The sequence below is a fragment of the Scyliorhinus torazame genome, chromosome 18 (assembly GCF_047496885.1).
Source record: "Scyliorhinus torazame isolate Kashiwa2021f chromosome 18, sScyTor2.1, whole genome shotgun sequence".
NCBI lineage: Eukaryota > Metazoa > Chordata > Chondrichthyes > Carcharhiniformes > Scyliorhinidae > Scyliorhinus > Scyliorhinus torazame.
This window is the reverse complement of record NC_092724.1, coordinates 134,759,389-134,784,223: the sequence shown is the minus strand read 5'-3', so window position 1 is coordinate 134,784,223 and position 24,835 is coordinate 134,759,389. Positions and strand designations below refer to the sequence as shown.

Here is a 24,835-nt window from a genome sequence, read left to right as displayed (position 1 = left end):
ATTGGAGAAACTGATGGGGAAAATCAGAAAGATACTCTATTGTATCAAGAAGATGTATATCAAGATCACTTCAATTAGATAGAAAACACCCCATGTTATTCTAGCAGCTCATTACTTCCACTCAAGCATCTCTTGTCATGTAAACGCTTGTAATGATAGTGCTTACCTGAGAAGAAAATACTTGCTATCATTTTGCATTTTGAAGGTGAACCGTATAATACAGAAGGGTAAACAAACGGATTTACCAGCACAGGCATTGGAACTCATTTTCTGAAGTTTAACTAATGCTTTGAGGAGAAAGAAATGGAAGCAGAGAGCATGATCTGAAATTGTTGAAATCAGTGTTGAGTCTGCAAAATTGTAAAGTGGTGAATCAGGGCAGCACGGTGGTTAGCACTGCTGCCTCACAGTGCTAGGGACACAGGTTCGATTCTGGCCGTGGGTGACTGTTGGATTCAGCAATTATGGAGGGGGGGGTCCTTTTAGAATATTGGCTAGAAAAGATTCCTGAAAATTGCTGAATTTCTGGAAATGCTATGAAATAATATGAGTAAGTTATAACTATGATTATAATTATGGATGCTGTCCATGGTTGTATCAAGTGTTACGAATAATGAACTACAAGTTCTGACATTATCTGGTGTGAGGGTACATTCAACAAGATTGAGGCGGTATCCTGGTTGGGACGAGACGTGACGTGGAGAGTTTGAAAGTGGCACAAAAATCAGGAGACACTTCGAGAGACACGGAGAAAGCATTTTCCAGTTAATTTTGTGTGAATGTACCAACATGTGTTTTTAAGAAATAAAAACTTTGTTCAATTCATCCAACCGGACTGACTTATCTATGAACGAGAGATAAGACAAATCTTTCTGTGACTGACTGTGGAGTTTGCACGTTCTCCCCGTGTCTATGTGGGTTTCCTCTGGGTGCTCTGGTTTCCTCCCATAGTCCAAAGATGTGCATGTTAGGTGGGGTTACTGGGATAGGGTGGGGGAGTGGGCCAGGGTAGAGTGCTCAATGGGCCAAATGGCTTCCTTCTGCATTGTAGGGATTCTATGGAAAGGTTGTAGCATTGTTGATTGTCAAGTTTCATTGGAACAGTGTAGAAGACCAAGGACAGTGAAGGCAGAGTGGGACTGAAAATTAAAATGGCAAACGTCCACAAAGTCAAGGTCACACTTGCAGACTGAATGGAGGTGTTCAGCAAAGCAATCTACCAATCTGTGTTTGGTCTGCTGGGTGTCGAGGAGACCACATGATGAGTAATATGAAATACTGTATTGTATCAAAAGAGTGATACCACATTATGTTGATCTGAGAGGAGCTGCCCAGTTAACTCTCAGTGAACTATATTGCTGTGAAGTGATTACCAATAAAGCAAAACCATACTCCTATATTTACTCATCTACTACGCATGAATCTCAACCTTAGCTTTGACAACATAAAACCTGAAACTTATACAACAGCTGATTTATTTCATGTACAGATCCTCTCATATGCAATTAACATTGGAAGTTGGAGGTCACAGTTAAGCACATATCATCATCATTCTCTTGCATTTATGTAGTACCTTAAACATAGGCTCTTGACCCAAAACACTTCATAGAAGAGGAGGAGGCCATTTTACTTCTCAAGCCTGCTCGATCATTCAATTAAGCCATGTGCTGGATTTAATAGAGGCATTGGATGTCTCGCCAGGTGACTGGAGGGACATCGGAAGACCTGTGTCATCTCTCTTAGGGATGGCCTGCTTAATTAAGTGCCACTCAGGCACTTAACTGAACAACAATGGGCCTTCCCCAAGTTCAAGCATCATGGGGGTTAAAATAATAATAATATAATAATAATCGCTTATTGTCACAAGTAGGCTTCAATAAATTACTGTGAAAAGCCCCTAGTCACCACATTGCGGCGCCTGTTCGGGGAGGCTGGTACGGGAATTGAACCGGCGCTGCTGGCATTGTTCTGCATTATAAGCCAGCTATTTAGCCCACTGTGCTAAACCAGCCCCCAGAAATCCAAACCAGAAATCTCACGCCCCCAAGAGTTGCCAGTCAATGAGAAGTTTGCAGCTCTATTGAATGGCAGCACCACCAAGCAGGTGGTGGCTGCTGCCAGTATGATACCCTCCCGAGGCCAAGTATTGGCTGGCTCACAGGTCACAGGTACGTGATGGTAGGAAGCTGATTGCAGAGTGTAGACCATGGAGGCAGGGAGTAGGACACCCTCCCCCTTTCCCGATGCCAGGTCCTTCGATCAGGCACTGCATTTGATGGAGGGACTCCCCCGGAGAGCCTGCATGCAACCGCGTACAGGTTTGCTGCTTGCGCTTCCTGCATGGTGAGCCCATGCCTGCCACTGGGATGAGGCCCTTAAGTGGGCCTTGCTGCCATGAACTTAATTGAGGTGGAAGCAAAAAGGTGGTGGGATCTCCACCGCCCCCCTTCTGCCGAATTAAATGCCTCTGCCATCAAATTCATCATGGGAAAGGACACTAAATTCTGTTCCATGGCTCATCTGCAGCTTATCTCTATTTACTTGCTTTGGTTTCATACCCCATCTGTATTTATATAATGCATTTAAGTAAAAGTAAAATGTCACAGATGCTTCACAGCAACGTTTTTGTAATTTGGCACCAAGTAATATTAGAAGATATTAGGGCAGATAAACAAAGGCTTGGTCGAAGCGGTAAGTTTTAAGAAGCATCTTTAAAGAGGAGGAGGAGTAGCAGAGAGACGGAGAGGTTTAGGGAAGGAGCTTAGGGCCTTGAGAGCAGATGCTGGCTGGCTGATAGAGCGATTAAAATATTGGTTGCAGGAGAAACCAGCATTGGAGGAATGCAGGTATCTTGGTGGGGTTGTAGGGCTCATGGAAGGTATAAAGATTGTGGGGGGGGGGGCTTTGGAAGAATATGAAAGCAAGGGTGAGAATTTCAAAATTAGCTACTGCGTAACTGGGACCCAGTGTATGTCAGCAAGTACAAGGGCAATGAGTGAATGGGACTTGGTGTGACTTTGGACATGGGCACAAGTTTATAAAGGGTAGAATGTGGAATCATCACGAATGCATTGGAATAATCAAGTCTAGGAGTAACAAAGACATTGATGAGGATTTTAGCAGCTGCTGAATTGAGGCAGAGCTGAGTTACGTTACGGAGCTGGAAGTAAGTTGTCTTAGTGATGGAGAGGATATGTGGTCATGTGCATGAGGATTACAAAGAGTTTTATTCTACCTCAGATAGTTGCTGGGGAGAGGGATGGAGTCATTGGTTAAGGAACAGAGTTTGTGACAAGGTCCGAAACAATGGCTTTGTTCTTCGCAATATTTAGCTGGAGGAAACTTCTGCTACTAGATGTTGAACAGGCAGTCTGACAATTTGAAGGTAGTGGAGGAGTTGGGAAAAGTGGTGGTGAGGTCGAGTTGGGTATCGTCGGGGTACATATGGGGAACTAATGTGGTATTTTCAGATGATGTGACCAAGGTTTGGCATGTAGATCAGAAATAGAAGGAGGCCAAGGATAGATTCTTTTGAGGACACCAGAAGTAATGGTCCAGAATGGGGAAGAGAATCATTGCAGGGTAATTCTATGGCTATGAATGGATAGCTAAAAATGGAACCAAATGAGTGTAGTTCCACCCAACTTGTAATACCCTTACCTAACGAAAATCCATCAATCTCAGTTTTGAAATTTTCAATCGACATAGCCTCAACAGTTTTTTGAGGGATAGTTTCAGATTACACTGCCCTTTATGCTAAGAAGTGTTTCTTGACATCACTCCTGAATACTTTAGCTCTATTGTGCTCTTATTCTAGATGCCCAATGCCAGAAGAAATAGTTCCTTTCTACCTACCATGTCAAATACTTTAATCATCTTAAACAGTTCAATCAGAGAATCCTTTAATCGTCTACCTCAAAGGAAAACCAATCTCATCTATGTGACGTTTCTCATAATTTACCCTTTTAGTACCACTATTACTCCAGTGAATCTTCACTGCAATCCCTCAGAATCCAATCTATCCTTCCAGATGCCCAGAACTGAGCACTTTTACCCAGCTCCATTGATATAGAGGTAACATTCCATTAGTCTTCAAATTCTAATGGACAAAACAAACATCATTTTAGAGATTTATGCATATCTCTTTGCCCTGCCACAATTCCTAGCTTTGCACCATTTTGAAAAATATTGCTATCTCTCTTGCTGGGGTCCAAAATGGATAACTTCACACATCAACTCCATGTACCACACTTTTGCCCACTTATTTTTTTCTTTTAAATTTTAGAGTACCCAATTCATTTTTTCCAATTAAGGGGCAATTTAGCGTGGTCAATCCACCTAGCCTGCACATCTTTTGGGTTGTGGGGGCGAAACCCACGCAAACACGAGGAGAATGTGCAAACTCCACACGGACAGTGACCCAGAGCCGGGATCGAACCTGGGATCTCGGCGCCGTGAGGCAGCAGGGCTAACCCACTGCGCCACCATGCTGCCCGCCCACTCATTTAATCTATTAATATCCCTTTGTAACGTTCTGCTCCAATTTACACTGTCTTCAATAAACTTGGATATATAGCTTTCTATTCCTTCCTCCGTTTCATGTATAAATGTAGTTAAAAAGCTGAAGTACCAGTATAGATGCTTGGGGGACACCACTAGTCCCATCCTGCCAAGTGGAGTATGTACCGTATCACAGCATTGGGCTGAGATCAGAAGGGGCGGTACCTCCCTGCAAATTTCCTGTTGGCCAGAACTACACAGCAGGTGACACGCACTACGTTTCCCAGAAGGCGTCATATTGAACCAGGAACTGGAAGTAGGTGTGGGTATAAAATGAGGGAGCTTGAGCAGAATTGTTTCAGCTGAGCAAGAGAAAAATGTGCAGACAAGGTGACTGAGTGGGCAAGCAAGCTTGAGGTGAAGGGGCTCATGGCCCAGAGGGATTCCCTCAGCAGTCAACTCCAGGAGGTGAGCCAGCCCAATGGGCTGCTTTTGGAGCAGTAACAGCAATGCGAACAGGACAAAGAGCAGCTCCAGAAGGAATTAGAGGAAGATTGGAAGTCGACATAAATGGAAGGCCATGCTGGATGAGATGGCCGTTGAGATGCTGCAGAAGAAGACTCGAGACAAGGAGGAGGTCAGCAATGTGAAGCTGGAGCACCAGAAGGAGGTGCTGGGAATTTGTGTCAAGTACGAGAAGGAAATTCGAGAGCTGCACGAGGAGAAGACCTGAACAGTGAAAGAGCTTTGCCAACAGATACAGGCCATGGAAGGGGCAACAGGCTGGTCCAAGAGGGATCTGAAGGAATCAGAGGAGATGGGTCCCATTCTACTGCCCCAAGCCTCGTACCAGCCTCCCCGAACAGGCGCCGGAATGTGGCAACTTGGGGCTTTTCACAGTAACTTCATTGAAGCCTATTCATGACAATAAGCGATTATTATTATTATTATTATTATTATTAATAAGAAAAACTTGAAATCTCACCGCATGATTCAGTCGAAAAAACAGAGGTCATGGAAACTGCAGAAACTGAGATAGTTGAAGCAGCAACCAAAGATTTTGAAATTAAGAGTACCTGGTGCTGCTAGCAAACCACAAAGCCAGCAACTGAAGAGGTCAAGGCTGCACATGGAGGTGTGAGCCTCAAACAAGCAGCAGAGGAGGATGAACTTGTGGAGAAGGTGGGGTGTGAGCTATCTATGGTGGAAAAGGACAAACAACCAGATAAAGAGGTTGAATTCATTAAGGCTTTACCCACCCATGGTGAACTAGTCCAGGATGACCAATTGGATGAGTCAAAAAAGGAGATGCAGTGGAGTTACCCAATGGAACAAGTGATAAATGGTAAATGGAGACTGAAGTGGAAGTTGGTCAAATAAGGACATTTGAACAGCAAAGCACAATGCTTGCTCAGGGTCCAATTCAGGATATCGTGATGCCAACTGAGAGAGCAGAGAGACAATTTGACACTGTTCCTGCTGAACAGGATACAGACTAGGACCAAATGCATAAAGCTGACAAAGTGATTGAGGTTCAACAGAAGTGGGTGTTGGAAGAAAAAGTGAAGTGTCTGGAAGTGAGCTGTTCGTCGAAGGCAGAAAGTTTCTGTCACCGGAACCTATATGATGGACAGTCAGATTGATATGTCGATGGGTCTTAATGCTGCTGATTGAAGATGTTTGAGCAGTTTCATGCAAGAGGTGGTCAAACCGGAATGTGCATCTGTTTTTCCATTGCTGCTCAGTCCGAGGGGGCTACGCTGAGGCAGGAGGCATGTGACACAGAATTTGGCTGAGTTGAGTCGGGGCAGTACCTCTCTGCTTATTTCCTCTTGGCCAGAACTACACAACAGGTCTCACGCGCTACATTTCCCAGGATGCATCACACTGAAACAGGAAGTGGGGGCGGGTATAAAAGGAGGGGGTTGAACAGAGTATAAGAATGATCTTTATTAATGTCACAAGTAGGCTTACATTAACACTGCAATGAAGTTACTGTGAAAATACCTACTCGCCACACTATGGCACCTGTTCGGGTACATTGAGGGAGAATTCAGAATGTCCAATTCACCTAACACCGCATCTTTTGGAACTTGTGGGAGGAAACCTGAGCATCCGGAGGAAACCCACGCAGACACGGCGAGAATGTGCAGACTCCGCATAGACAGTGACCCAAGCCGGGAATTGAATCCGGGTCCCTGGCGCTGTGAAGCAACAGCGCTAACCACTGTGCTACTGTGTCCCAGCTAAGGGCCTGCCTGCTGAGGAATACGAGTTGCCGCTGGCCAGGGGCCTGCAGGGGAATTTAAATTAGAGCTGGCCGAGAGCCTGCGGAGGAATACAAGTTGGAGCTGGCCACGGGCCTGCGGAGGATTACGAGTTGGAGCTGGCCAGGGGCCTGCGGAGAAATACGAGTTGAAGCTGGCCGAGGGCCTGCGGAGGAATACGAGTTAGAGCTGGCCAGGGGCCTATGGAGAAATCTGAGTTGGGGCTGTCTGGGTGACGGCAGAGGTAAATGATGTTGTGGAGATGACCTGGTGAGCAACCTGAAAGGAAATGTGTTTGACAACCTGGCTTTGAATTTTGTTAGCCATGTGACCTCATATTAGAATATGAAGAGGGACTGGCTGAGAGCCCAACCTGGTAAAGCCTTAACTTTCCAACGTCAAGAGACTCTCTTCCATTTTGATTTGATTGCACCAGTAAATTGCTATCCTGGTTAAATATATAGGGAAGGCAATCAATGTATAGCTAACACTCAACAAAAAGCTAGGTTTCTGTATTATATTGGAGCGGCTTGTTTCTGTAGAACAGATTTTGCAACAATAAATATGCAGTCACCATGCAATTTCTTGAGCACATGCGTTAAAGTGTGGCTAAACTCCCTGCCTACAAAGATCCCAATACAATGCAACTCCCTTCACAGCATTACAGTACCTCGTAGCCTAACTCTCCACCTCCTAACCAATTCCTCAGACATGTCAAAAGATCGCTTCCAATTCTATATGCTTTTATTTTTACTAACCGTGCATTTATAGTTCATAAAAATAATGTACGTGATGTACCATCAATTACCACGAGACGAGAATGGTGGAACAGGCAGTGCCGTAATACATATAATATACCACTAGTGGTGACTACCACAGTACGCTGAGCCAAAAAAGGAGATATTTAGAGCAGTGACCTCAACCTTGGTGAGGGTGGATTTTAAGGGTGTCCCTGAGAAGAGGAAGCTGGAAAGGAGAAGGGATTTAAAGGTGGGAATTTTACAGCATTGGGAGTAAATGACTAAGCACGTGGCTGCCAGTTCTGGGGTGCAGCAATAGAGATTTCTGAGTTGGAAGGTGGTAGGGCTGGAGGAGGTTCCCAGAGGGGAAGGCACAGGCAGTGAGGGGATTTAAACATGATGGGGAGATCACCTCTGAAGTGTTAGGGGAGTGGGAACCTTTGTAGTTCAGCAGGTAAACTGCACGTGCAATTTGGTCCTTGGGGTTTATATGGGGGAAAACCAGTCAAACTTGAGAAATGACTGGTACTGGTTTGAACTCGAGTTCCATTTTAAGATATACATGTCCAGTTCAAACCAGTACTCATCATTTCCCAAGTTTGACTGGGTTTTTTTCTTCTGGCATACATTCCCCAGATTATAACAACCAAACCAACAGAATTAAATGAGATCAGCTTCTCATTGTGTCCATAGATCAAATCAAAACGTTAGAATTCCAAAAAAAGTCAGAGTTAACTTTGGTTAAATCAGTTTTTGACTTTGAGCTGTGCATACACACCTCAGACTTTCGCACCTTCTGGTGAACTGGAATCTGTTTTGAGGACTTGCTAATGGCGCACATCAATTTAGTGTTGCCTTCTGGTTCCCTGTTATAGCTGCAAGTGTGATGTGAATTTAAAGTGGAAAATTGTTCATATTGAGTAATTTCAGATTTCCTTGTGAACTTATTTTAATTCATTCATGGGAAGCGGTCATTGCTGGCAAAGTCGGCCTTTATTGCCCATTCTTAATTATCCTTCAACCATTTCAGTTCTTGCAGTGTAGTTAGTACACCCACAGTTTGGGTTGCGGGGGGGGGGGGGGGGGGGGGGGGGGTGTATTTCCAGGATTCAAACCTAGCGACAGCAAAATTATTGGGCTGGATTTTGTGATCAGCAGCTGTAAGCGATGGCACTTGCTGCTAACCACCTAGTCCATGCTGGGAGATAAAGCAATCCTGCTTAAGCTCTCTCATTGTGCAATGGTACAGGGACTGATCGCAGTCTTCTTTACTGGGCATGCAGTGTAGAACTTGACTGATGTCTTTAAACTATCCAAGCAATCAATCACTTCATTTTTGCAGATGAGGCAACAGAAAACATTAAAATAAAATCACTTTTGAAAATTTGTACTTGGAGCAAATTAAAGATTGGGACATATTATATGAGCTGAAGGTGGAATCTAAAATACATTGAATTCAAAAAAAAATTATTTGTAAAAATAAATTAGCTTAAAATCTACCAATTAATCATTTCACAGTGATCCACAATTACATCAAATTATTTTTTCAGGACCAGCTCATTAAATGTTATTACTCTCATCACATTAAAAAACCCAGTTATAGCTAATTGAACAAGGTGTAACTTTTTAAAGAGCTTTCAAATAGCGGCAGGAAAGTTGAAATTCCCGTTAATCTCCTGGTTGCTGGCTCTGGACGCGGGGATGGTGTAGGGATCCACAACACAGCCAATCTTGGAATGACAGACTGCAACTGCAGGATTCCCGAGCTAATTTGCACATGCTTGACATCCTGAAATTGCAATCACTCCTGAAGGGGTAACGTCACCGAACCCTGACTGTTCCCAGTGAAACCACACACTACGTCCCGCCTCCACAAAATCCAGGCCAAGTTCTGGAGGTTGAGGTGAAACAGGCAAGCTGTTGCAAATAGCACTTGTATATGTTTTCATTCCTGGTAGTGTAGAGGTAGTAAAAATGAAAATCGCTTATTGTCACAAGTAGGCTTCAAATGAAGTTACTGTGAAAAGCCCCTAGTCGCCACATTCCGGCGCCTGTTCGGGGAGGCTAGTACGGGAATTGAACTGTGCTGCTGGCCTGCCTTGGTCTGCTTTCAAAGCCAACGATTTAGCCCTGTGCTAAACCAGTGTTAAGATAGCTCTCAAATAGCACATGTTCAAACCATGAAGCGCAACTCAAAATGTTTCATAGATTATCATAGATTATCATAGAATTTACAGTGCAGAAGGAGGCCATTCGGCCCATCGAGTCTGCACCGGCTCTTGGAAAGAGCACCCTACCCAAGGTCAACACCTCCACCCCATCCCCATAACCCAGTAACCCCACCCAACACTATGGGCAATTTTGGACACTAAGGGCAATTTATCATGGCCAATCCACCTAACCTGCACATCTTTGGACTGTGGGAGGAAACCGGAGCACCCGGAGGAAACCCACGCACACACGGGGAGAATATGCAGACTCCGCACAGACAGTGACCCAAGCCAGAATCGAACCTGGGACCCTGGAGCTGTGAAGCAATTGTGCTATCCACAATGCTACCGTGCTGTCCCGTTCATGCCAATGATCTTCAGTATCTGTAAAAATTACCACCATCTTACATCTTACAATTTACTTTCTTAGTTATTCAAATCATCTTCAGGAATACAGAAAATCTGGGTCTTTGAAGCCAGAGCTATAACCGCACCTACCGAAATGGATGTAGCAACATTGGAGCAGGTGAATGCTATTCTGCCCCTCCAGTCTGTTATTCCACTAGATCATGGCAGATGTCTACGTCAGTGCCATTTTCCCCACTAACCCCTTGATATCATTAATGTCCAGAAATCTGTCGATCTCCGTCTTGAACATACTCAATGATGGAGCTTTCACAGCCCTCTGGGGTAGAGAATTCCAAAGATTCACCACCCTGTGAGTGAAGAAATTCCTTCTCATCTTAGTCTTAATGGCCTGCCGCTTATTCTGAGTCTGTGCCCCCTGGCACTCAGACCTTCACAGTAGATACTCACCAACCAATAACCAAAGATTTTGTTCTTTTTATTTACTCTTCCTTCAAACTCCGTGCGCGCCGATCCAAGCTAGATATGCATAAAATTCTTAATTAAATGTGCAGAAATACTCGTCTGTGTTGGGATTCCAGCTGGGCTTTCCATCTTCAGGATTTAGATTTTTGTTGATGTAAATTATGCTTTTGGATGAAGTAAATTGTTCGCACTTTGAAGCAGCTAAATATTGTATGTGAAAGTAATGCCCAGAGTATATCGAGAAAATCATATTCTGGATGACGGAGATTCCAGCTGTGAACAGTGCATATTGACCTTTTCCAGTAGTCTTGTAGCTAGAAGTTTCTTACAAGGATGAGAATGAATTGTTCTGAATGTATTGGTATATTTATTAAACTCCACTGTTGTGTACTGTAACTGATGTTATAAAGTAATATACAGCTGTGCATGAATTCCATTTTTTGATTTTAGTTGATACGACATTTATGTTTTTAAGGTTAGGAATTTAGTTTTGTTATATTTGTAGTATAATTCTGAAAATGCACTATTAAGGGTTAATATCACACTTGGACAGTGTACTCACTGTTATGGTCTCCATGTTTCTAAAAGGATACAGAAGTACTGCAAAAATATCAGGAAAGCTTTGCAAGGATGACTCCAGAGCTGAGAGGTGAGAACAATCAATAAAGACTGAATTGGCTGAGTTATTGGGCTCGATTCAACCAAATGGGAACAAAGTCCCACAGCGAGCATGTTTAGCTGCACGTTTCCCGCCGCTCGCAGTGCCTCGAGTTGCGAGTCGGGTTGTATAAGGGGCCTAAACAACGCACGGCTGAGGCTGCACATGGTCCTGTTTTGTACACTGGGAGCTCTACTCAATGGAATTCCCCAGTGTAGTGAGAGATCGGGATGCCATTTAAAAATGGCGAGGCCCCCGAAGCAATCTCGACCTGCACACCCCCCAGCCCGAATGCACTATGGGAACGCGGTCTGGGACTCGGCCATTCTCCGCCCATTTGCCGCATGATCTGCGGGTGGTTCATGCGGCGCTGGTGCTAGCCCCTCACCAGTACCAGAATCGGTGAGGGGTTCGCTCCGATTTTCCTGTCGTGAACCACCCGCGGATTCCCCGTTGGCTCCAGCACTTAGCTGCTGGAACGGAGAATTCCGCCCGTGGTCTCCAGGCAGGTGTCTCTGAGACTGTGTGCCTGTAGTAGATTATGCTGATGGGGTAATTTGAAGAAGGTTAGGAGGAGGCTAAGGTGGAGCAAGGACCCTTTAGTCAGAATAAATTCTTTCTGTGTAATTTCTGCATAATCCTAACTCAACCTTTTCCTCCCGATCAGATAATGCAACTGTTAGTGAAAGGCAACAAACAGAGAACGCAGGAACCCACTGCAGCCAACAAAACCTCCTCTCGGTCTCATGCTGTCCTGCAAGTCACCGTTAGGCAGACGAGTCGCATCAAGAACATTTTGCAGGAAGTACGAATTGGACGTCTATTCATGATTGACCTCGCGGGATCCGAGAGAGCTTCACAGGTTTGTCTCTCTTATAAACTTGACGCAGTGTCACAAATTCATGTGAAAGTTATTGGAACAAATCAGAGATTTACGTAAATAGAAAACTTGAACAAATAGAAATCTAATGTTCTCATGGCAGATATTCTTAAAAGTGATGTTCCCCGATCCCCACATCCCTTATTAACAGCATTACTGAGTCCGCTGTATGCAGACAAGAAATGCAATATCAAGTGGAGGTGTACTGGGTTCAACGTAAGAAGTCCAATTATTATAAACTTGCTTTTGTTTTTATTTTGGCATGAAAATTGTACAAAGGTTCTCAATGGATTCCTGCAGTTGATGTCCACAGGGCAGTGCTCCCCACACCTTTTTCTGGTGTTACCCTATTTTAATGCCTCCGTCTTTGTGTTACCCCTGGGGTGTAGGTGCTCCTGAGAAGGTGGTGGGGGTTAGCTCCTACGCTGAGGAGGAGGGAGAAGATCAGCGTGGTGGGGATTGTTTAAACTGCAAGTGCCGGGAAACATACGGATAAACGCGGTCATTCGGGGACTTTGTTCCCTTTTGGGAAGGTCGCGCCCTCTATGTCCTATGGTGATTCTAGATCAAACTGGTTTTCCTGTTTACCTTGCTGCAGTAACTAAGATGAACAAATTACTGTGTCACCAGATACATCTACGCTACAAGCCATGGCTGTGACACTTCCAATTAATTAATGTCACCAAAAGAAAATACATTGATTTCAGTGGGTGTGTTAGATTTTAATATCTGCCCATTGGCACCATGTTCATATCACTGCTGGCTAGCAAAGTTCGTGAGGAAACCGTTCACTGTGAAGTCCTGTCCAGGGGCCTTCACCTTTTAATTACTATAATTTGCTGAAATTATCTCCTTGCGCTCGAGTGCATTTTATATCATTTTTCTATTGTGCTTTATGCAATTCCAGTTTAACATTTAAATGATGACATAATACACCTTTAGCACAAAAGCACCAATTATAGCTGTGCTGGGTGAAAATGGCAGCCTACTCTGCCTGTAGGTTACTAACCCATTGCCTCCTGTATTTAATATGTGTGTGTACAGATTGCAGCACTGTTTAAGACAATTTTTAAAACACAATCCTGGAAGTGGTAAAGGCTCTAAAATCTGTCGCAAAAAGAAATCTTGAGAGCAGGTGCAGTATCCAAGGTCCATGGCTTGAACCTTAATTGGCACAAATGTGCAAGGGCAGAATGGAATTGGATACAAAATACTCCGGCTGCATCACAGCACCATCTAGTGGTGAGAGAAAGGAATACGCTTTGTTTTAAAATTTAGAATACCGACTGTGCAGAAAGAGGCCATTCGGCCCATCGAGTCTGCACTGACACTTGGAAAGACCACCTTACCGAGACCCAATCACTTGCCCTGTAACATCACCCCTAGGGGCAATTTAGCATGAACTTGCACTTCTTTGGACTATGGGAGGAAACCGGAGCACCCGGAGGAAACCCACGCAGACACTGGGAGAAAGTGCAAACTCCACACACAGGCACCCAAGGCCGGAATCGAACCCGGGACCCTGGCAGTGTGAGGTAGCAGTGCTAACCATTGTGCCACCATGCCGCCACAAATTAATAAAAGTTTTACAGAAACAAAACAAATCTGTGTAGCGAGAGAAAGAGCAGCAGACATTTCAGGTCACCGGTCTTTCATCAGCATTGAAAAAGAGACAGTGTCGGTACTTCAAAAAGGTGACCCACCTGAAAATATTTGTATTTTAATATGTTCCCTTATAAAGCCGCTGTTCTGCAGGGCAGGACTGACTGGTTGTACCAGTTTTGCTCCCACAGATCAATTACACTACTGTTCTTAAAAAGCTTTTTCTAAACGGCTTGTGACCCTGCCAAGAGCGAGTGCAACTCATGTAACAAGGACGGGCAGGTTTGCCCCCAGAATGAAGGCCTTGATGGGTAGCCTGGGGAATGGCTGCATGGTGTTTGCAGCGAACAATCAACAAATGTTTCAAACAGGAATCACTTTAAAACTGTTGGGCTATGTCGAAACCCCACTCAAACAACCTTTGCAGGTTTTTTTCTATTTGCAGAAAAATATAATTGAGAACAAACATCAGAATATATGGGTCAAACATTTGGGATGCTGATTTGACCTGTTACTTTCCATGGAAGGTTATGGTTGGATTGAAATTGGGTCAGTGGTCTATGTGAAAGTTGCCTTTTTAACCACCTTGTGCATTTTTCTTTCATAATGTTACAATTTCAGTTGACGTTATAACTGGACAGGAAGATTCCAGAATGGAAACCTGGCTCAAAAGATCTTGGGCAGGATTATCCGTCCCGCCGCACCCGTTTCCTAGTGTGACGTGCCCCCGCCGGCAACGGGATCCTCCGTCCTGCCAGCTGGCCAATGGGGTTTCCCATTATGGGCACCCCCAAGTTGTCGGGAAATCCGTGGGCGTGAGTCCGCTGCCGGCGAAGCGGAGGATCACGCGAATGGAGAATCCAGCCCCTTAACTTAAAATGGGGAGGGGCAGAGTCACAGGACCACTAATTAGTTTTAACAACAAGAAAAAAAACTTTTATTAAACATGAAAAGATTGGATTATAATACTATATTCCTTTACTTCCCACCCCCCCCTTATCGTAACAATTACACACAGGTTTTAGGATTAACACAGATTCCAAAGTGCATGTTAAGATATAATGGTGTCATTAACACAAAGTCCTTTTAAGCAAACAAGATAACTCTGAGCAAATACACTCTCCACGCTGAACCCCAAATGAATGTTTATGGATGTCTCCTCCGAATTTTCCCAAATTGTCACGTGAGAGTTTCCAAACTTAACTCTCAGAAATACGCTTTAAAATCTTTTCTCATAATTATGCTTTCCCTTAGCAGTTTGCAGTCTACTAAATCCAGGCCAGGTTTTCCAAATGATACTTTTAAACAAAGCTTTCGCTTCACTTTAATAGCGAATCCAGTCCAGGATTTCACACCAACCTCTTTTGGATTTCTTTGTCTTGACTGCTGTGTGAACTGCTCACTATCGCTTTAACTCTTGATTCCCAGACTGTATTAAAATTACACCAAACACAGAGTGAGAAAGGTGCTGCTACAAAGGGGAAGGCAGGCAGGGGGTTTGGGTCTTCCGAACCTGATGTACTACTACTAGGTGGCGAATGTGGAGAAGGTGCGGAGCTGGGTCAGGGGGGTTTATTCCCAGTGGGTTAGAATGGAGGAGAGTTTGTGCAGGGGGTCGGGACTGAAAGCACTAGCAACAGCGCCGCTCCCGCTAGCTCCGGGGAAATACTCCGTGAGTCCGGTAATAATAGCTTCATTGAAAATCTGGAGGCAATTTCACCAATACTTCGGATTGGGGGCAGGGTCAAGGGAAATGCCGATTCGGGGGAACCACAGATTTGAGCCAGGGAGGTGGGATGGAAATATCCGGAAATGGGACGAGAAGGGGATTAAGACGCTAAAAGACTTGTTTCTTAGGGGTCGATTTGCAGGATTGTAGGAGCTGGACGCGAAGTGTGGGTTGGAGCAGGGAGAAATGTTTAGATACATGCAGGTTCGAGATTTTGCCAGAAAGGAGATACAGAGCTTCCTGGAGGAACCGGCCTCCACATTGCTGGAGGAGGTGCTGACGACAGGGTGACTGGAGAAGGGGGTAGTGTCAGCGGTGTACGGAGCTATTTTGGAAGAGGATAAGGCACCACTGGAAGGGATCAAAGCAAAGTGGGAGGAAGAGTTGGGAGAGGTCATAGAGGAGGGGGTCTGGTGTGAGGTGCTCCGGAGAGTAAATGCCTCCACCTCATGTGCGAGGTTGGGGCTGATACAGCTGAAGGTGGTATACAGAGCACACCTCATGAGGGCGAGGATGAGCCGATTCTTTGAAGGAGTAGAAGATGTGTGTGAGCGTTGCCGGGGGAGGGGGGGGGGGGGCAGGTAGGCCAATCACGGCCATATGTTTTGGTCCTGTCCAAAGCTAGAGGATTACTGGAAGGAGGTTTCTAGGGTAATTTCCAAGATGGTGCATGTGAAACTGGACCCGGGTCTCCGGGAGGCCATATTCGGGGTGTCGGACCAGCAAGGGTTGGAAACGGGTGCGGAGGTAGATATCGTAGCCTTCGCCTCGTTGATCGCCCGAAGGTGGATCCTGTTTGGATGGAGAGCAGCCTCTCCACCCTGTGCCCAGGCATGTCGGGGGGACCTGTTGGAATCCTTGACTCTTGAAAAGGTTAAGTTTGAACTGAGGGGAAGGACGGAGGGGTTCTACAATTCATGCGCATTATTCATTATGCACTTTCAAGAACTGGATAACATCGAACATTAGTTGGGGGGGATGGGTGGGAGGGTTGGGGAGGGGGGCTGTGTGTATTAAGGGTGACTATGGGTAACCCCTGGTTCCTTTTTGTCGTTTGTTTATGTAATCAAGCCGGCTAATGTTTGGGGGTTGGTGGGAGGATGGGATCGTTGTTATTGTTATGGAGATTGACGTATTTGTTGCTGATTATTGTTTATTGTTGGTGGGTGTAAATTTGGGGGGAAATGTGAAAAAGGAGGAGAATAAAAATATATTTTAAAAAAAATTACACCAAACATTTAATCTACCTCTGAAGTCTGTTGACGCACTTTAAATCTGGTTCCTGCGATTGTCTCTTTAACTCAGAACACTTTATTTACTTGAATTCTTCTGAACAATTCCTTGGTCTGTTCTCTTAACTTCAGGTGTCTTATTATTAAACGTTCTTTCTGTCCTAATTCCCTGGTTATCTGAACTGTAACTTGTATTTGAGGAAGCATGCCTCTTTGCGGCTCTCGTCCTGTCCAATCTATTTTCTGGCAGAGTTGAGAGATGTTCACTCCCTGAAATTGTGTCTCCAACTGCAATAAAAATACAGTTGGAACTTAACAAACGCCAATATCTTTATCAGCATGAATCTAACTATAGGCTTATCCTTCCAGACATAAAAACATTAAATTAAACCCACTTAAAAAACCATACCTGATTTCTAATGTTTACCAATACAAATACAAACCCTTAAAACAACCTTTGTTGTGGGGGGAGGGAGGGGGTAGAGGGAAGAGACAGGGAACAACAGAGGAGAGCCAGGGAGGGGGAGGAGGGAGGTAGGGAAACGTTAACAAACTTGGCATCCACAGGAGCAGAGAAAACTGGGAAGGCGGGAGGGCCGCAGAAGCGGAAGTGCGCACGAGACGACAATGGCAGCGAACTCCGTCCGGGCAAAGCAAGGGACAACACCACGAACAGATGCCTACTTATGTGTGTAAATAATTTTGCCAAGTATACAGAGCTGCCGCTGTTGAGCGGGGGCATAATACCATCCGCCGACTTTGTGGGGAAAATTAAAATTAAAACCTCAGCAGCAGCGGCGATGCATAGGGGTGGGTGGGTGAGTGCTCCGTTGGGAGGGTGTGGGAAGACTGAGGCGCGGGGGGTAACAACTAGTTAATTGCTATTGTATATCCTCTTTCTGCACTATGTTAATGTTCACTCTATTTTGTTGTGTTAGGATTATTACTGTTTATTCTGAAAAATTTTGCAAAACTTTTAATAAAAATATTTTTAAAATTAAATTAAAAAAAAAAAAAACAACCTTTGTCTTCCTAACAATAGTACAAATGATTAACAAATGAATTTGTCCTCCAATTATGTGGTTCCATTGATATTCTCCAACATTTTTCAAATGACAATATTGTTTTGTCATCACTGGGGTAGGGATAGTATCTTATTCATCTTGTGAATGTCATGAATAATTAAGGACACATTTCTTGATTGTATCCATGTGATATTACAATGATTATGTAATATCAATGGGTGCTATTGGGGGAATACAGGGTATATGATGCATATTTACTTTTGAATGAAAGAATATGCATACTGTGGTCTACTGTAAATGCTGGCACATCTTCCCATGTGAAGAACACGGCAATATAACAAGGTTGTTGGAGAGGTAGCAAGAGCTGGAGAGACAGAAAAATTAGTAACCTGAGAGCTGTGTGAGGTATAGTCAACTTCTATTTCTTTCAGACTTAAATATTAATTCAAAATAAAATAATAAAAGCTGACTGTACCTCATGCACCAGTGTAAAGAGCCGAGTATAGTGATGGAGGGGAAATTACTAAATGTGTACAAAAGAACTCTCTTAATTAGTGTGTTTCCAGCCCAAGGTGGAAAAGGCAGTGTTGGATCTGGTTCTAGGGAATGAAATTGGACAAATGGAGCATGTTTCAGTCAGGGGGCTATTGGGGAATAGTGATCATAGTATCATCAATTTAGAATAGCTATCGGAAAAAAAACAAGGAACAGTCAAATGTAAAATACTTTTTGAAAGAGGGCTAATTTCAGTGTGTTGAAGAGACTCAGGTTGGGGCAGCACGGTGGCATAATGGTTAGCACTGCTGCCACAACACTGAGGACTCAGGTTCGTACCTGGACCTGGGTCACTGTCCGTGTGGAGTTTGCACATTCGCCCTGTGTCATCCCAGAGATGTGCAGGTTAGATGGATTGGCCACGCTAAAAAATTGCCCCTTAATTGGGGAAAAAAATTGGGTACACTAAATCAAAAAGACTCGGGTGGATTGGAGTTAAGTATTAGCTAGCAAAAGTGTAATTGAATAATGGGAGACCTCCAAGGTGGAGATAGTTCAGTTATGTATTAGGTACATTCCCATGAGGGTAAAGGATCAGCATCCAAAGCTAGAGCTCCTTGAGATGTAAAGCTCAAACAAGAGATGATCTAATCATTTCCCAATGACATTCAAGAGCATTACCATCGCTGAAATCCCCATTGACCAGAAACTGAACTGGACTAGCCATATAAATGCTGTGGCTACAAGAGCAGATCAGAGGCTGGGAATTCTGTGGTGAGTAACTCCCCTCCCCAAAGCTTGCCCACATCTATAAGGCTCAAGTCAGGAGGGTGATAGAATAGTCTCCACTTGACTGGATGAGTGCAGTTCCAACAACACTCAAGAAACTTGACAAAGCAGCCCACTTGATAATAATAATCCTTATTAGTGTCACAAGTAGGCTTACATTAACACTGCAATGAAGTTACTGTGAAAAACCCCTAATCGCCACACTCCGGTGCCTGGTTGGGTGCACGGAGGGAGAATTCAATGTCCAATTTATCTAATAAGCACATCTCATCCACCACCATAAACATTTAACTCCTCTGCCACCAATGAATAATGACAGTAGTGTGTACCATTGACACAGCGCACTGCAGAAACTCACCAATCTCCTTCGACTGCCGCTTCCAATCTCGCAACCTCTGCCACCTAGAAGACCCGACGGCAGCAGGTATATCCGAACACCACCACCTGCAGGTTTCCCTCCAAACCACCTGACTTGGAATTATATTGTCATTCCTTCAATGTCGTTGGATCAAAATCCTGTAACTCCCTTCATAATACCACTGTGGGTGTTGTCATAATCCCCACGAGGACCATGGGGAAACCATTGTCGATCTCCCCGTGGGACCCGTGGAGTACAAGCGTCCCAGGTAGTGGACGGAGGCCACCCAGCTAGAGCTCATTAGACTTACATATAAAGCCGGCCCAAACAGGGCCCGGCGCTGTTACTTGTCCCAACTGGAACTAGATTGGGAGAGAGTTACTGCCATGGGCAGTGTATTGTAGATAGTTTAATAAACCTTTGTTCCACTACTGCTGGCTCCCTCAAGTTACTAAAGTGTACCTACACCACATGGACTACAGCAGTTGAAGAAGGCATTTGACCACCACCACCTCAAGGACCAACCTCAGGGTTGGTCAATAAGTGCTGGCCTAGCCAGAAAAGCTCACATCCCATGAATGAATAAATAAACTCCCTAAGTTGCTTGAACTACCTGGGCCGATATGAGTTCTCTGTTCCTGCGTGTTCGCTGTCTGTTTCCGGTCTACAAATGTCATCCCTCATTGGTGTACTGTTTGTTCCTCAATACAGGGTACTTGTTTGCTGGCTCACCTACTCATGCTGGCTTGTAACATAACTGGACAAGCTGTAGTATAACTGGACAAACTGCAGTATAAGAGTGTGGCACATAAGGGTTAAAGTGGGCATGAGTAGAGTACCAACCACACAGTGTGCAAGAGAACACCTAACCCACACCATGGAGTCAGTGTAGTGTTGGACAGAGCTGTGTCTTGAAGCAAGCAGGGAGACAGCTCCTAGCCTGGGCCTTTACTGTACCTATGTGCATGGTTTTTAGCCATTAATAAATATGTATTGTTGAACTACCCAAGACGACAAATACCTTGACAAGACCTACACCCAACACCTTACAACTCAAGCCACAAAAATATCTCATGACAAAGGTGAGTCAGAAGCTAGGTATTTTGCGGCAGATAACTTGACCACCTGACTCCCTAAAGTCTTTTTACCATCTGACAAGATGCAAGTCAGCAATGTGATGGAATGGGTGGTCAGTTAGCTCCGATGGCTGGGTGGCTGGTTTGTGATGCGGAGCAACACCAACAGCAATGTGATGGAATACCCTTTGCTTGCCTGGAATCAGTGGAGCTCCATTCAAGATGCTCAACGCCATCTAGGACAATGCAGACCTTTGGATTGGCACTCTATTACTACCTTAAACATTCACCCCCTCTATCACCAGTGCACATTGACAGCAGTGTGCACTAGCTACAAGATGCATTGCTAAGACCTTTTCAACAGCACCTTCCAAACTGCTAGCGTCTACCATTTGAGAAGAACACGCATGGGAAAACCACCGCCTACAGGTCACCCCTCCAAGTCCAATATCATTCTGACTTGGAAATATATCATCCTACTTCCATTGTCTCTGGGTCAAAATCCTGTTAGTCCTTACCTAACAGCCCCGTGGATGTACCTACACCACATGAACTGCAGTGATTCAAGAAGACAGCTCACCTCCACCTTCTAAGTGGAATTAGAGATGGGCAATAATTGCTGACCTGGCTGGCTTTGCCCACATTCCATGAACAAATAAAGGGGGGAAAAAAGACAACTTGTACAGCTGTGACCTGCCCGCTTGCCATTTTCCCCATCAATTATTACTCCTGCAGGTTCCACTATTCCTGTTCCCATTGTGTTGCAAACCTGTTCCCCAGGCCTAATCCTACCTACAGTGATGATACCTGCAGTCTAGCTGGCTCCCAGTAGTGTCATGTTTGGAATATCCAGCATTACCAATGGGGTTTTCCAGGAGCTTCTACAGAAATACCACAAGGTCTTTCAGAGTGAGTTAAGTTGGATCAAAGGAGTGAAAGCAAAAACCTATGTAGTGTCAGAAGCAACACCAACATTTTCATGCCAGACTGTTGCCTTATGCTCCACACCAAACAGTGGGGACAGAGTTGAAGATCTGGAAAACCTGGGCATTAATTACTCCAGTCCAGTTTTCAGAATGGGCAGCACTGATCATCCGAGTGTTGAGCACATTTCGAATCTGCGGAGATTATAAAATGACTATGAACAAGGCTGCTAGAGTAGTCCAATATCCTATCCCCAGGACACACCAAATTGGATTTAAGCCATGCGTACCAGCAGCTTGAGCTGGAAGATGAGTCAAGAAAGTTCATCACCATAAATACCCACAAAGGCTTGTTCCAATATACGAGATTGCCTTCCCGTATTTCATTGTTATATTTCAGCGCACAATCGAGAGCCTTTGCAGGGAATTCTGAAGGTTGTCGTGTATCTGGACAATGTCCTAGTGACAGGGACGATACTTCCTGGGCCACTTGACAGGTCCTGAGCACATGGGGACAGAATGCACAATGTTAGCCTGTCAGGTGTTTAGGCACAGATCCGGCTGTTGGGGTTTGGTCAGAGTTTGCCTGGGAACAAGACCTGTGTAGTAGTTGTGCTGTTATGTGTATATGGTTCTTAGTTAAATCAATCACTGTTGTAATGAAACACTACCTTGGCGCTTGACTTGCAATGCAACACTTTGGTTCTATAATGAAATTCAGTCACTCTCTTCGGGATGAGTCTTTCCTTTTGAATGCATTTCAGCAACTCTGTCAGTCATTAAATGTTTGGCCCTTTAATACAGTGAGCAACTTAATAACTGATCCTGGACTGTAAGCAAATGTCCCACCAGTGCTACATATATATGTCATGAGAACATCCTGAACTTGTTTCATTGCAGAGTGAAGTTAATTAGGAACAGGAGAATTATGCCCGCCAAATATTTCCTTTGCTGCCTCTCAATCCCTTCTCTTTAGTAAACCATCCAACTCCCTCCTTGACATATTTCCACTGTCAATCCCAATGGTCTTCTCTGGAATTATTCCAAAATTATTGTGTCCTTTGGTTGCAAAGCTCTTCACATGAGGTCCATTCTCACTCCTGTCATCCTCACTTTCAGTTTTGTAAACTTCTCCTTCGCAATAATAAATAATTCACCTGCATCACTTTTTGTCCGTCCCTTGCCTTATTTTGAAAACTTCAATCTGATCAACTCTGTCCCTTGCAAGGGAAACAACCTCACATCGATTGCTTAACCTTCCTGAAATCCTTGACACCCAAAAGTATATAGAATTTCTTATTTTTCCGGAATACATCTGCTGGATATATAATTGATTAGATTTCTGGAAATCTGCATTTATAAACTACTGAAGAATCGTTAAGCTCGTATCTGGGGCAGATCTGCCTTTGGAGGCCTCACTGCTGTAGTTACCAGTCTCACCTGCTTTCAAGAAAACTCACTGCATTTAATTTCTTGGCCGTTTTGTAGACACAGAACCGGGGAAAGCGAATGAAGGAAGGAGCACACATCAACCGATCACTATTGGCACTTGGAAACTGTATCAATGCTCTGAGTGAGAGGGGAGGAAATAAGTACGTCAATTACCGAGATAGCAAGCTGACACGATTGCTGAAGGTATGAGGGGTCTGTGTGTATCAAGATCAGGATCACCATGTTTGGTTATGTAACCCATTTTTGTTGGTGCTTGACGATTGCATTAAGCTGTTGTAGGATTACAAAATGAAATTAAACTGTGACTATTGTTTTTGTTTAAAATAGATAATAATGTTTATTGTCACAAGTAGGCTTACATTAACACTGCAATGAACTTACTGTGAAAAGCCCTTAGTCGCCACATTCCTGCGCCTGTTCGGGTACACAGAGGGAGGATTCAGAATGTCCAAATTACCTCTTTCGGGACTTGTGGGAGGAAACCGGAGCACCCGGAGGAAACCCACCCAGACACGGGGAGAACGTGCAGACTCCGCACAGACCCAAGCCGGGAATCGAACCTAGGACCCTGGCTCTGTGAAGCAACAGTGCTAACCACTGTGCTACCGTGCGAATTCACGGTGCGATACATTCGCTCGTCACTCAACATACGTTTTGTATAAAACTGCAATTTTTATTGTTAATGTGCACATCGGAAGAGTTAGTCAGGCTTTCAGCACCTCTTTCCTCAGTCAGCTGCCATTTGCAGGTAAGCACAGATTTCCATTTCTGAGTTTGCTTCCTTCCTTCCCATGGCAGGATTCGCTGGGTGGAAACAGCAGGACAGTGATGATCGCTCACATCAGCCCAGCGAGCCTCTCCTTTGAGGAATCACGGAATACTCTCACTTATGCAGACCGTGCCAAAAACATTAAAACCAGGGTAAGCACCAGGCAATTGCCACCAATATATGAGTTTAAATGACCTTAAATCTTAATCTACAATACACACTTTCGGAAAGAATGGATGAGGAAGGAAATTTCAGCTTTTGAGATGTTTCAATGTCCCTTGACCTGATAACACAGATTCAACCAGATAATGATTCAGCAACCGCAAATGCATCTGAATGTTGAGTAACCTTGAACAAATTTTTAAAAACATAAGAGGCTGGGTATTTAAGAGATTTTAAATCAATCTATTACCCGGGTTCTAGCCTTGACTGTACAAAAAAGGAATTCAATGAACTCTGAAAAGATCAATAATTTTCCAGAATAAACATAGATTCTAGAATGTTACCTGGGTGTCTCTTTGACATAGAGTCACTTGTTGCTAATTGTGTTTCTCTTTATTTGGCTCTGAAGGTGGCGGCCAATATGGTCGCCTTCCTTAATTCTAATTACGTTTTGCTCTAGAGTCGACAGGTATCTCTCGATACCGCCACAAGGTTCAAACCAAATATTGATCAAAGACTCGATACACCAGTTAGTTAGTTCAAAGTCAAATGCTTATTTATTTACACACACAGTTAAACATAATCATGCACAAACACTACAGACTAAACTATCACTACTGCTAAAGCCTATACTTAGCTTCGGGCGCCCACTCAGTCAGAGGAACAATGGCCGTTGTTCGGTTCTGAGGCTCCTGGGGTGGAACTGGTACGGGATAACAGCTTAGGACTTCTGTCTGGTAGCTTGTGTTGACCTTGGACTTACTTGTTCTGGTGCAGCTGTTGGGCAGGTCTCTCCTCGGTGAGAGCGGGAGCCAAGAGAGTGATTCCCTCTTTGGGGTTCCTTTTTATACCCAAAGGGTGCTTCGCGCGCTTTTGGGCGGGCCTTGAACTTGGCCCCAATCAATTGGGCCGTTTCTCAATCGTTCCTCTCGATTTCCTCCAATAAAGGGGTGGGTGCCCTGATGGCTGGGCGTGTCCTAGGTGGCCGTTGGCCTGCTTTGTTCTGGTCTCCTCTGGCACTGGGGTGTCTGCCTTAGTATCGGTTACTCAAATGTTACTCTTTTGTCCCCGGAGATGGCTCATTAGTATGGTAATGGCTTTGCAGTTTCAGTCTTGTCTGGGAGCTGCGGCTCCAAT

At 44.4% G+C, this 24,835-nt stretch overlaps 1 protein-coding gene across 2 annotated transcripts in view; it reads left to right on the top strand.

Annotated features, from left to right (window-relative positions):
* Window positions 1–24,835, top strand: part of kif19 (kinesin family member 19) — a 285,358-nt gene that overhangs the window by 195,197 nt on the left and 65,326 nt on the right. Inside the window, exons 1-4 of one of the 2 annotated variants that reach the window (XM_072483432.1) lie at window positions 11,140–11,197; window positions 11,874–12,068; window positions 22,804–22,950; window positions 23,566–23,688. In XM_072483432.1, the coding sequence (XP_072339533.1) occupies window positions 11,877–12,068; window positions 22,804–22,950; window positions 23,566–23,688 (462 nt within the window). In that variant the 5' untranslated portion in view covers window positions 11,140–11,197; window positions 11,874–11,876. Of the gene's footprint in view, window positions 1–11,139; window positions 11,198–11,873; window positions 12,069–22,803; window positions 22,951–23,565; window positions 23,689–24,835 lie in introns of those variants that run through there. The other variant, XM_072483431.1, reaches the window with a different exon arrangement.